We start from the raw sequence: 13,302 nt of genomic DNA on the forward strand, positions 1-13,302 counted from the left end.
GTTCCCATCATTGCCGATCGGAGCTGAGGCGATAATTACCCGGGTCTACTGCAGAGTCATTTGACCCGGGTCGGAATGCCGATTGCAACCTTTCCTACTCAGCAAAAAAGGCAGGTTTTAGTGGGTTTTTTGACCAGTGGGAAAAGGACTTAACTGGACGGTGAACAAAGCAGCGCATGAAAAAGGAAGTCTTGGATTTATCACTAACTGCTGGCTAAACCGGACATGCCCGACATGTTCACTGTGGTCCTATATCGTCAAAAGACTAGAGCCGATTGGTTCCGAGATTGGCAGCCAAATGACGTAGTTAGGTACTGAAATGTTGTGCAGCAGCTTCTTTTGACCCATTTCTGTTGTCTTGATATGTGATCAGGCTCACGAGGGGGGATTACTTTCAGCTGTCAGCAGCCTCTGACCCCATAATAAAAGCCCTTTTCTCTCACTCTCTGCAGTATCTCTCTGTGTGCTGGTTAAAAAGATGAGCTCTAACAAGGCCTTTGCTTAGCACAACAAGGTCCTCGCAGCTTCCTTATCCAAGCGTGTCTCCATGTGTTATCTCTGCTAATGCTTTTCGTGTATTAACACTTCACTTAGTTATCAGTTTCTTGATGAGTGGCTTTTAAAGGCAGACATGTTAAACTTCAGAATGAGAGCAGAGGGAGAGTTACTGGCAGAATGAGAGACAGGCAATAAAAGCAAAGAAAAAGGTGAAATGAAAAAAAAAGAACAGGAAAGAAGAAAACAGATGCTCCTTGTTGTGAGCGGACAAACATTTTTGTGGGCACTTTATTTGGTATCCGTGGAGAGTGAAGTGGTAATTGGCCCGTCTCATTGCCGTGCCAATGCTACATGCTCAGTCACACACACTCCTTCACTGTGGAGCCGAACCGCCTCTTCTCTGACCAGAGTCCAGACACAGTGTTTAGTGCTACTGAATAAAGAGAGGATTAAGTCTCTCTGCCATTTGATAGCTCTTTTTTGAAGTGGCTGTTAGATCTATACTGTATACACAAAGACACGCATACCGGGGTTCCTCTTGGATTCTCCAGGCAGAGCAGCAGGAGCTCCCGCTTTGACTTTGTAGCAGCATGGCTTCATATCTGAAAGTCGGCTCAATCATCTCAACACACACCAAAACAAACAGCCCTTTTCCTTTTTAGAGTTACGAATAACACTGTAGTCTTTTTCTGGTTAGTTTTTCTTTATATTCTGATATTTTAGTTCATATATTGGGAATGTAAAATAGATAGAATATCAACTTTACACACATTCACATGTTTCAACGATGATATAGCATCTCTAATTGTTACCGAGCAGTGAAAATGTCATTGACTGGCCAAAGAACGCAAACAAATGTTCTATAAAAATATTAATATAACATATTAGCCGCAATTAAACCAATGTAATGAGCTGTGTCTTATTTGTCCAAGTGAGTGTTAACATCTGACATTGATTTGAGGACACTAGGTCACATGACATGTAAGCTATTGAAAAAAAACATACATTTTTATCTACAAAAATAATATACAAGCGGCAAATAGCAGTAAGAAGCAATAATCAACAACAGATTATTTTGTGCTCCACCAACTCAACTAGTTCCACAACTTAACTGAAACTGGACTGTTGTTGCCAAGCAACCCAAACATTCTCCCGCACTCTGTGTCTACACATAACTAACTGCTGTATAATTCTAATTCTATTTTAGTATACTTGCTCTAAAATAATAAAAAGAAATTGATTTGGTTAAAGCAACATCATTCCCCCCCCCCTCTTGTCACTGTGAAACAAAGACAAAACATTTATTTCTTCCTTAAAGGTGACCTAGTTCCATGCGACACAGAATAGATGCAAGGTGAATTTTATCTGCGGCGTGTGATATAAATAAAAGAAAAATGTTTGACACATATTTAGCATAATAGAGGAGATGAATGCACAGTAACACAGGGACACAGGATTAGTTGGTGTTTTTCACCTTCTCTTTCATAGTAGCACTTTCTTTTGAATTCAGTTAAAGACCAGCTCCAGTCATGTTTTAAGACATATAAAATGCTCTGCTTGAAATATTGAATTGTGTCTGATATGTTTTTTCTGCTAAATATGTTTAATTACCTTGTAAAAATCCTCCCAAGGCCTCTCCTCCTTCTCCCTCATTAAATATTTCTGAATGTGCATAGGCCCCGCCCTCTGCAAATCTCCAACCGCCCCCTCCGTCGCCAAAACGAAACACGCCTCTGCCATCGTTTAGTGGCAGCTTGTTAAAACTTAGCTAGCTTGAAATGTAGTAATTAGAAGTAACGTTAACGTTAGTAGTCAGTAGCGAGTTTGCAAAGATTACGATGACGGTTACAGCTGGCTCGCGCATCGTGGAAGTGGTTGCCATAGGTTACACATAATGATATGCATAGCGCCACCCCGTCCATTAACGGGATTGGCTCCTTAGGTTTGTGACGTCTCAAACCTGCCAGTCTGAAAACGTGTTGTTCAGCCTGTCCTTGGTACACTGCAGTTTAAAAGCAGACAGGCCCAGCCATGGAGATGACTGCTTATGTTATGTTGCCTGATGATGTCTGTTAGCACATGAAATGTTTACAAGGTTAAACACTTGATATTCACTGGAGGGTCTTTGAGTCATAGGAGCATTTTCTTTTGAATTCAGTTAAGTAGCCTGCTGTAAATGATTCTTGACAAGGTTATTTTTCTCTGGCTTGTGAAAAGGAGATTTAATCATCCTACATTTTTCACTATACAACCTTGATCAACATTTTAACACTCCCAGAATGCCCCCAATATAACGAATGTGACTTCTAAATAAAAGATCTCTGTCTCAGCAGAAGTTAAATTCTCTTTGAGTGAAATATGGATCTGTTGAAAGGCTGAGAGTGTGTTTTTCATTACTCAGTTATACCCCGTGAAACAGTCAGAACCATTTCTACTTTCTTACCTCAGCTATCCGCTTAATGTTGCATTTCACGGCACATAAACCTTAACGGTTATTTCTCTCTCCGCAGACGGTGGATCGGCCTAAGGATTGGTACAAGACCATGTTCAAACAGATCCACAAGGTCCACAAAGCAGGTAAGTCTGTTCCCAATCACACTGAACGGCAGAAACGTCCCATTAGTTGATGTGATTTGATCTCCTGACGTCATGAGCGTAATCGTTCATGCATGCATGCAGTGTGTGTGTGTATGTGTGTGTGTATCTTTGTTTGCGGTGCACGCTAGTTCTCGTTAAACCAAAAGTCCCAAAGAGCCTCAGAGCCAGAACTCATTAGATGAGAGCAAGAGAGTCTGGAGAGGAGGAGGAATGGAGAGAGACCTCTAATAGACACTGAGCTGTCCTGGGAAATCTGCTCTCATTTTGTGGGCTCGACCGAATCGCACAGTCAGTACAAGGCTTGTTTGTTCATAACTGCTCGGGCTTCTTCACACACATACAAAAAGACACACACGATTTCACGTTTGTGCCTAAAAAACATACTTTAGATTCATCTCGGACAGTTCCCATGGTACTCTTATTCTTCACATCGATGAAATCACCTCCTCCGTGGGAACTGCTGCCCCTTTTTTTATCACTCAGAAAAAGACATATTGGAAAAACAATAGTTTGAAACACGCTGAGCTTGTGGATGAGCAGAGGACAGAGGTTTATTTATGCTGCTCGGGTGGTTTTTATGCTCCTCTCCACTATTAAAAAGAAATCACTATTTGAAATGACTTTGTAACTGACTTATTCAAGCTGACTAAAGCTGCTATTCTCCGTGTGTGCATGTCTCTTTCTTCCTCTCTTTTACAGATGACGATTATTCAGACACATACAATGCAACATATGCTGTCATAAACAATGGTAGGAGGTTTAAATATGCTTCATACAATGAGTATTCTCTCCCCAGCCCATTTGTCTCTTCCTGTCTGGTTTGCTCCACCTCGTTACGTCTCCCTCTAACGTCTCCTCTGTCTCGTCCTCAGCAGATGACTACAGCCTGTCGCCCAGCACCACCATGGCTCACCCCGCTCCGCGGACGCACACGTACAGGCCGCTCGCCAAAAGCCCCTCGGACAACGGAGGGCATCTGGGGCCTCGGGAGCCTTCGCCATCCCCCGTCCCCCCACCGCCTCCACCCATGCCATCTCTCCTCCAACTGAGGGCCAGAGACAGCGAACGGGAGAAAGACTCGCCTGACTCGTAAGAGGAGCATCTCTTTAATTTTTTAAACTTTCTTAGTGATGACATAATTACACTCAATCAATATTGTACAAGTAGGGTTGGGAGGGTTACTTACTACTAATTTATTCCGATACAGTTACTAAGTACCTGTTAAAAAATGTCATCAGAATCAGAAATACTTTATTTATCCACAAGGAGAAACTCTGGATCCAAGCACCACAATTATAAAGTATTGATGCTTTTGTAATGTGCGAATGTCCGTTTAAATTAATAGCAGTAATTATGCGCATTTAGATGTACTTTGTTAAGTCTGCTGTTCACATTACTTCCCACCCAAACTTCAAGTTAACTGCCACAACCTTATTCCAGTCTGGGGCTTGTCTTTTACCCACACCATCCTGACTGCAGCCATCACCACAGTCACAAACTATTTTTCAGCAGTAGTAGAAGAAGAAGACGAGTTAGCTAACTTTTTTAACTGGGATTCTGAGCAGCTAACGTTAGCGGTTGGTCTTACCTGTTAATGTTTCTTTAGATTAGATGTCGAGTCCTTGGATAATGACATCATTTTCACAGCTGGAAGGCAGAACTTGCACTGTACTGCAATGTTGCCGCGGGCAACTTTGAGGAGCGGTGTGTGAGACTTGTGTGTCGTGAAGTGTTGTAACGTGTGTGTGCAGGTGCGTGGTGTTATCAGAGACAGTCAGACGGATGGTTTAGAAATGAGACGGCAGCTGTTATAGAGCATCTTTGATATTAACTTCATTTTAAAATGTATTTTATAATCGTAATCCTGCTTGTAATTTCCATTTTTAATAAATGTATCTGTAATTTAATTACCTTTTTTTTTCTGTAACGGAACACAGTTGCCTTTTTTGTTTCCTAATTATGTAATACCATTACTTGTCAGGGTTCCGACACGTCCTGGAAAACCTGGAAAATCTGGAAATTTAGAGACTAGTTTTCCAGTCCTGGAAACACCTGGAAATTGATTACAATGACCAAATATCCTGGAAATAATTTATGTTGTCCTGGAAAATTTAAATTTAATTTAGCCCCACGCTCAGCACAAGTTTGCCGCCTCAACTCCAGCTAGAGCTCCCAGAGCTGTCACATTCACAATCGTGTCCTGCGAGTGAGCCACCTTTAGATGCTTTCTAACCAACTGAAAGACGCTAGAAAAGTATGACACTTGAATTTTATAATCTTTTTTTTTTTCACTACATTGCTATGTCCTTTTAGGTGTAACTTGGATAGATGTAGGCTTAATGAATGACTTCGCTCCATCATTGTGCCTCCGTGCGTTTTACACAGAAGACAGAACATGACAGGTGTAATAATCCCGCCTTGAACTGGCAGTGTAAAAGGGACTTGAGACACTTCATCATGAACCCTGCATCATCAAAATAAGGAGGAATAAAACTGGGGTTGTCAGTGTGTCAGTACTAGGCCTACCGGTAAATGATATGACCGTTTGAGAGCAAGTGCTGTCCCGAAAAACTCCTGGAAAGGTCCTGGAAAATGATTTCTCAAAAAAGAGTGGGAACCCTGCTTGTATTCAGTTATTCCCCAAGTCTGTGTACAAGAAATAAAATCCAAAATTTACTAATAATTAATGGGGTGGATTGTGTGTTTAATACAGCTGTGTTTTTCCTTCACCAGGAATGAGTGGGGACCTCCTAACAGGAAAGTGGACACGCGAAAATACCGCGCAGAGCCTAAGAGTATTTTTGAGTATGAGCCTGGGAAGTCCTCTATTTTGGAGCATGAAAGACCAGTGAGTATATTTAAATGATCTTTTATTTTATCATAATGAATTCTAACTTTCCTGCCAAAACCTACTGAAACGTTGTTCATCACATTACGGCCTCTCCTCATGTTTGATCAGCCTGTGAGGCTGGCAGGGCATCAGCTCAGGCTGTAAACTTTATTCTTTATCACATTTAAAAGACATGAATCTTCCCTCCCTGGATGGCTTTGCACCAGAATATTTCTATTACTCTAAAGGTGAAGTTGTTTCTGCTACTATCATTGTAGTAATGCTTGTTATTCATTGGTAAAAGATTCATTCTGTTGCTGCTCTGCCAAAAAGTTAACAACAAAACAGAAGTAAGAAAACAATGTAGATTTGGAGCTACAGTACGAAGAGCAAGTAGGCACTCAACAAGAGAAAAGAGCCTCAAACACATTTACCTCCCTTACTCGTAATTCTCTACAGACATTACTGTGTTGTTAATATATTTTCACCTTATGGGCTTTTGCTTGCACTTCTCTCCGTCAGACACAGCGTGGGCGTTAAAAAGCAAAGGTTTCCAGTGCTGCATCCTCTAGCGCCTGTACCGGCTGTTCACTCTGTGTGGGGTGAATGACAAAGCAGACAGCAGCAGAGATAATTAACATGTAGAGGGAGAGAAAAAAAAGGTAATAGACATGAGGTATCTGAGATCGGGACAGGATAATATGTAATGGATGAGGTGCCCGTTATGTGGATTGAAAAGAAAAGGTTTTTGTGAAGGTTTTGCAGATGTTTAATGTGATGAGTGCAGCAAGCGCTCCCAGGGCAATAATGCATGAGTCAGTTCCTGATAAGGCAATAAAAGGAGAAAGCTGTAGAGCCCCTGCTGCATCACGCACCCTCCTTTATACAGTATGTTGTCTTTTCAGAAGCTTTGTCGCACCACTCTCAAAGATAAAATACTGCACCCCACACCAGTCTGTTTGTTAGTGAAGTGTTCATTTGTGCAATTACAAGCCATAGCAAACACAAATGTTTTTTCTGCCACTCTGCTTCTCGAGTTCCTCTTTTACCGTGTGCACACAGTATTTGCGAGATAAGCTTTCTCCGCTCCAGGCTTCACTCTTTTTTTTTTCACAGGGTGACTCATTTGTCTCAGAGCTGAATCCTCTTTTTAGCAGGCGAGAGGAAACACAACAACACCTACAAAACATCTCCTGGCAGTGTTTCGCCTGGCGTGAAAACTCCACATCCATGTGGGAATAGGGTCGGAAAGAGCAGACAGAGTAGTAAAACAGTGTATCATCTCCCTCAGTTGAAATAGCAGGAAGACTCTTTGAATATAAATAAGGCCCTTGACTGTAGAGCATCCTGAAGTGTGCAAATGTAAACAAATGGACAGAGCCGTACTTGTTGGAGTGTAAACATTCAAACAGGAATAAAGGATAGATGATTATCTCGCTGCACAGCGGTAATCGTTGTTTTGGCATAGCTGTCTAATTGTGTCGCATGTAAATACTCACAACCCAGCTGACACTGTTTACTGAAGATATGGAAATTTATCCTCGCTGCTGCAATGACAGAGCTGAGTGATAGAATCAGGTGACAGCAGCCTGATACACCTTTACTTCCTTGAGGTAATTTGTTAATAATCCATGCAGCGCATGCAAAATAGTGAAGGATACACAGTATTTTTTCTCTATGTAACATTCAGCAAATGATAGGGCAGCATTTGAAGGCAGCTAAACGGCCTCAATATGAAATAGTGCTGTCAAAAATATGACGTTCGATTATTCCTTCTAAAAAAACACAGATTTGAACTATTTGAATATCTGTTTTTGCGCAATGTGTCCACAAGAGGGCAGACAGATACGAGAGACAAACTTAAGGCAAACATATATTTAATTAAAGGGGACAGATCTTTTAAATGGATATTCTCATATGTTGTTGGGTTTCACATTTTTGGGGGTTTATTGTTCACAGAGGAAAAAGTGAAAACAGAATGACATTTTTAAAAAGGCCGCCTCTGAAACGGGCCGTTCAGAACGGCTGCAGGTTTCTACGTAGAACCTTGCTGTCGCTGAAATCGACCAATCGTCATTCACCGTCATTCACCTCAGGCTGCCTTCTTGCACGAGCTTGTAGTCAAGTCGTTGTCAAGATTTCAGCTTAAAAGAAATGTGGCAGGTTTTTGTGTGATGAAGAAAATGTTTGTTTCACAAAAGAACAATTCACATGAGACATGTACAGGCATTAAGACAGGAAATAAAAGAAACACAAGGCAAAGACTGGATAGGATCTAGGATTAAAGAAGGAAAGTGTGGTCATTTTAAGTCGAAATTTACCCCTGGTGTGTTTTCCAAACAGTACTTTAATATGTGCTCCTTCCTCTTCTTATTATCTTCTTATGATTATAACGAGTCTTCCAGTAAGAACTCCTTCCACTGCGTCTGCACAAAGGTGTAGATAATCAGGTTGTGGGGTTAGATATGTTCGGCTCAAATGAACATGCTGCGTTTCATTATCTATCGGCTAAGCTATGGCTCAGGATAAGGCAGAGGTAATGTGAATCTGTCATGGGAATCACAGCCGTGTTTAATTGTATGCATAAGAGATGAACGAATATCAATCCAAAAGGTTTGTCACTCTCTGATGGCTGTACTGTATGCAGCTGTCAAACCAGTTCAAGTAATCAAGCAAATGTTTCTTCTTTTGTTTCAATTAGTCAGAACAAAAAGGTTTTTCATCACTGCTTTCGTCCCCATGAGCCAGTCTAAACCTCCATCCTGGTTCATCCTGTGCCCATCTCCCTCAGCCGCCTGGGCCCATTCCTAACCATGAGCTCCATGTCTCTCTCTCTCTGTGTGTGTGACTTCTTTCCACACTTCCTCTCTTCTGTCTTTCCTCTCCTCCTCTCTCTGTCACTGTCATGCTTTCCCAGAACTATGATGACATAGATTTAGAGAACGAGCCTTGGTATAAGTTCTTTTCCGAGCTGGAGTTTGGGCGGCCGGTAAGTCAGGGCCATTATAGCTGCACCCTCAACCACAACCCTGCCGTAGGCATACACCCACTTTCTCCACCCCACCCAAGGCTTTTTTTTTATTGTGTCTCTACCAATAGACTGGGTGGGGCTAGTTGTTTGGGCATGTGGTACTTGTTGGGTGCTGTGACCCCCCCCTTCCCCTACCCTTGTGACAGGCCGTGTTATGTTTCTGTGTTGCTGGGTTTTTGGTCTGGTGGCGAGCTGGCCGAGACATGTTCACACAAAAATTATTAAAGTTTATTAATGCATCTTGACTAAAATAAAAGCTGAAGATTAGGTTAGACGGCCAGAAGCCATAGCTGAAAATACTTGGTGGAACTGCACAGGACAGTCAGACGATCAATGATAACAATGATTAGTATGTAATCGTTTAGTTTCCCTGTGATATGCATTACATTCTGAGTCTGTGCAGTTTCTTCAACAGCTTTTGCTCATGCTAACATATGTATAATATAATGAGCCTTTAATGTAGCCTGTTTATTTTTATAATCACTAATGATTTTTTGTCAGTACATTTGATCTACCTCTGCATATCTTCATGCTAAATCCTTTAGTGCCACCTGGTGGATGTGGCTGGTAATAATATTCTAGTGGCTCAGGGTAGGAACCACAGATCAGGGATCAAATTACCCCGACCTGACTAATTAACAGAATGTAATGAGGACATGCCTCTGCATGACATCAGGGGATTTTATGTAGGGCTCATTCAAAATGTTCAGGTGAAATTGGAGCTGGTATCACGTCCCAGAGTCATGCTGCGCTGTATGCTGCGATTTCTACCTGGAATATTTTCAAATGTTTCACATCACCGAATAAGCCCTCAGAGTGTAGCTGGTTTTACCCTACATGCACAGACTGGTCCCAGATGGGACTGAATCTCACTGTATGTTCAGTGTTTGAGTGTTTGTTGACAAGTCACAAGACGTTTTTGACGGATTGAGTGAACCATAGTTTTTAAAACCGACACTTAATCACAGCATTTGAGAGTGTAATGCACTTCACTCTCAAATACACACGACACTGCTGCTTGTGCTTCACTTGGCTTTATTTGCTTCACAGCTTGCTCTCACACTCTGCATGTGTGTGTGGTACATTGGCACATTTCTGTGTGTGTGTGTGTGTGTGTGTGTGTTTGTGTGGTATCAAGATAGATGTAGAAGGCTTTGTATGTTTTAGCATTGACATACTGTAGCATAAATGTTGCTATCTTGACATTAGCATTGGAATAAAGCATCAATAAAAGACATAAAAATGCATTTGAATGATTGTTGATAATGTGTGTGTGTGTGTGTGTGTGTGTGTGTGTGTGTGTGTGTGTGTGTGTGTGTGTTTCTCCGTAAAAGCTTGCAAGCGTGTAGTAAGTGTGTGCAGATGCACATGTACAGCACATGTGCAACGTTTGTGAGCTAGTCCATTTCTGGTAACTCGGATTCTCTAACGAGTGTCACTCTCTCCACCTTTTTTCTCGTTTGTTGGTTTCTCCCCATGATGTCACCACTGCTTCTCTCCTTCACCTCATTTTCACCTTCTTCCTATTCCCTCCCCCCTCTCCTCCTACTCCTCCTCCTCCTCTTACTCCTCCTCCTCCTCCTCCTCCTGCTCACTGCTGCTGCTTGTGGCTCAAGCCTCCTAAAAAACGGCTGGATTATAATCCAGACATCTCCGCTCGCCAACGCATTGAGGTAATCTCACATACATGAGTGTTCCAGTGTTAATCTCACAATATCTAACCAATCAGTGGAATTAAAACCTTTAAATATATTGTTATGAAAGTGTAATTTATGATTAATTAAAATGTGTGCAATGTATAAAGCATAAATTGCCTATAAACGTGTGAGCGTCCAATGCAGGATGAGTCTGATGTTGTTTTGTGAAGACTGAAGATATGAAAATCTGATGGCTGTACCATAAACAAAACCATAAACATATATTAAAGTCCTTCTTTATTTTTTTAGAAACATGTAAAATGTTTATTAAAATCTAGATTTGTTTTAATTTTGAGCTCAGAACATGATGCAGAGGAGAATATTCTGCCGATATTTTCCGCCGAAAACGCTTTAATTCTGCCTTAATGCTCGATGATTCCCAAAAAAAGCTTGTAATGTATGTAATGTAATGCTACGACATTAACTCGCTGCGAGTGTTCGTGCGCACTGCCTGCGCAAAGTTATCAACGATATACAAATAAAGACTAAAAAGCCATAGAAACTAGCCAGTGAATAGAAGTTAAACAACTTTCACAACTCGTAACTAGCTAACAGTTAGCTCACATTCTGGTCCTTTACCGGCCTTAACATCAAATGCGCCGACAATACACCTGCAGCCTGAGCCGGCTCTAACAGAGAGTAACATAAACATCAGTGCAAAACTAACTTACATATTCATGGATGCACACACGATAAAAAGAGTCCGTCGGCGATCACTGACGTCTCCGTACTTGGTGCAGTAAACAAGTCCGTGCATGTCTCCCTCACTGCCGTGTTTTGAGGGGATGCTGCATTCAGGTTCGCTCAGAAATGTGAGTGATCAGACACGACAACGCCTCTTCTGTCGAGCGTGCAAGATGTCTGCTTTATGGCAGTTTTTGGCCACTACAATAAGAGTAGGCATGATATAATTTCCACTACAGGGGAGACTTGATGTCTCTGCTATTAGCTGGAAGAAAACACGTGCCTAATATATCGGTATCAAAATCGTCAATCGGCCAAAAGAGTTGGAAAATATCGGCAAAAAATCCAGTATCGTGCATCCCTACATCTGATAGTTAGCCCTTCTGCAGAGACTATTCCTGTTTAAGTTTATCCAAACCGTTCTTTACCACTGAGACCCGATCCAGCTGATCCATACCAGGTTTTGTAGGGCAACATTTGCCCCCCTGAGCTCAGCTCACAACATCCTCTTCCATATCACCTTTGCCATCATCCTTCAAAGCAGCCCAAGAGAGAGCAGAAATTAATCCTCAGTGTTCACACCGGCCGGCCTCTTCTCAGTCAGGTGTGCCATGTGGAACCAGCATACGTCGCACCTTACGCTGGGGGAGGGATTTGACTGTGACACAGCTACAACCGCATGCAGGCTGTGCATTGTGAGCTGCTCTGACTCGAGTCTTTGTTCTTGCGGATCTCACTTTTCCCTTTCGTTGTCTGCCCTATTTCAGACTTCCCTGCACATCGCTCCTGCTGACAAGGCTCCGGAGAGACCTGCGAGGTAAGCTCCGTTTCTTTTTTATTTTCCTCTGCACCACCCCCTCCCCTCCAACCCCGTCCGTTCAGCACCAGCAGTCCTTGTTGTGATTCAGCACGGAATCAAAACTGCTCCTTCTCGCCCGGCCTGTGGTGCAAACAGCGTCTGTGTCTGCTGTTACTGATGATTTGCAAGGATTAGTGTTGGTCTTTATTTGCTTTTGTCACTGAAGGCAGGGATCTCTGCATCTCTCTTGCACTAACTGAGGCAGAATAAATTAACCCAGCAAACCTATTGATTCTGCCCTTCACCTCCTATCCTTCCCTCAGCCCCCCTCTTCCTTCTCTTGTCCCGCTCCCTTTCACCGATGGCCTGCTTATTCAGTCGCATTTTCCTCGGTGAAAAGAGAGGGCAGAAATGGGATGTGATGAATAGGCTGTGTCAGTGACAGTGAGTGGGTTGGTTCTTCACAGAAAGGCAATTGGTTTTTAAGATATTTTAAATAAGAATAACTTATGATCACTTTGTTGTCTCGTCTTTTCAGACACAAAGAAAATATGGTAATTTTTAGTAGGATAAGCTTGGATATAATGTCAATTAATTAATAATAAAAAGCTTTATAACTTTCTCTCAGTCCATAAACAACCTCTGAAACCTTTTAACTGAGTTTACTTAATTTACCTAATATTTACTTTTTAAAATGCATTCACCAGTGAGTCGTGTTTGGGGAGTAGCTGTCATTGATTTCTGACTGTGTTGCAGTGCTGCCAGTGACTACAGGAAAAGAAGGAAGTCTGAGCCATCAAGTTCTCAAGTGAATGCTCAGTCTCAGAGCAGAGCTGCAACCTCCCCTAAACCGGTGGACGCCTACAGACCCAGCAGCAGCCTAAAGAAACCAGCGGTTCGTTCCTCACCATCCTCACCCTCCAGAGCCAAAGGTACACCCACATTCACACAGAAATCTCCATCTCTCTGTTTTTGTATGTCTCTGTTCCATTTTTTCTCCAGACTGTCCAGAAAAACAAGATTTTTTTTCATGTGTTGCGTTTGTCACGTCTGTTTGTTCTTAAGTTTCCTTGATTACTTGTGTCTTTGTGTAGACTCAAGTCTATACAGAAAAACATCTTCCGCCCTCTTTTCTCTTCTAATTCTTCTTCGTCTCCCAAGCTCC

At 42.1% G+C, this 13,302-nt stretch overlaps 1 protein-coding gene across 1 annotated transcript in view; it reads left to right on the top strand.

Annotated features, from left to right (window-relative positions):
* sorbs2a (sorbin and SH3 domain containing 2a) overlaps nucleotides 1-13,302 on the top strand; it is a 41,419-nt gene that overhangs the window by 11,344 nt on the left and 16,773 nt on the right. Inside the window, exons 9-16 of the mRNA XM_069666608.1 lie at nucleotides 3,009-3,075; nucleotides 3,796-3,846; nucleotides 3,969-4,185; nucleotides 5,830-5,944; nucleotides 8,844-8,915; nucleotides 10,574-10,630; nucleotides 12,106-12,155; nucleotides 12,894-13,069. Coding sequence (XP_069522709.1) covers nucleotides 3,009-3,075; nucleotides 3,796-3,846; nucleotides 3,969-4,185; nucleotides 5,830-5,944; nucleotides 8,844-8,915; nucleotides 10,574-10,630; nucleotides 12,106-12,155; nucleotides 12,894-13,069 — 805 coding nt within the window. The remainder of the gene's footprint in view (nucleotides 1-3,008; nucleotides 3,076-3,795; nucleotides 3,847-3,968; nucleotides 4,186-5,829; nucleotides 5,945-8,843; nucleotides 8,916-10,573; nucleotides 10,631-12,105; nucleotides 12,156-12,893; nucleotides 13,070-13,302) is intronic.

The sequence above is a fragment of the Semicossyphus pulcher genome, unplaced genomic scaffold (genome assembly GCF_022749685.1).
Source record: "Semicossyphus pulcher isolate SPU_LCO1_2020_fin unplaced genomic scaffold, fSemPul1.0.p SCAF_17, whole genome shotgun sequence".
NCBI lineage: Eukaryota > Metazoa > Chordata > Actinopteri > Labriformes > Labridae > Semicossyphus > Semicossyphus pulcher.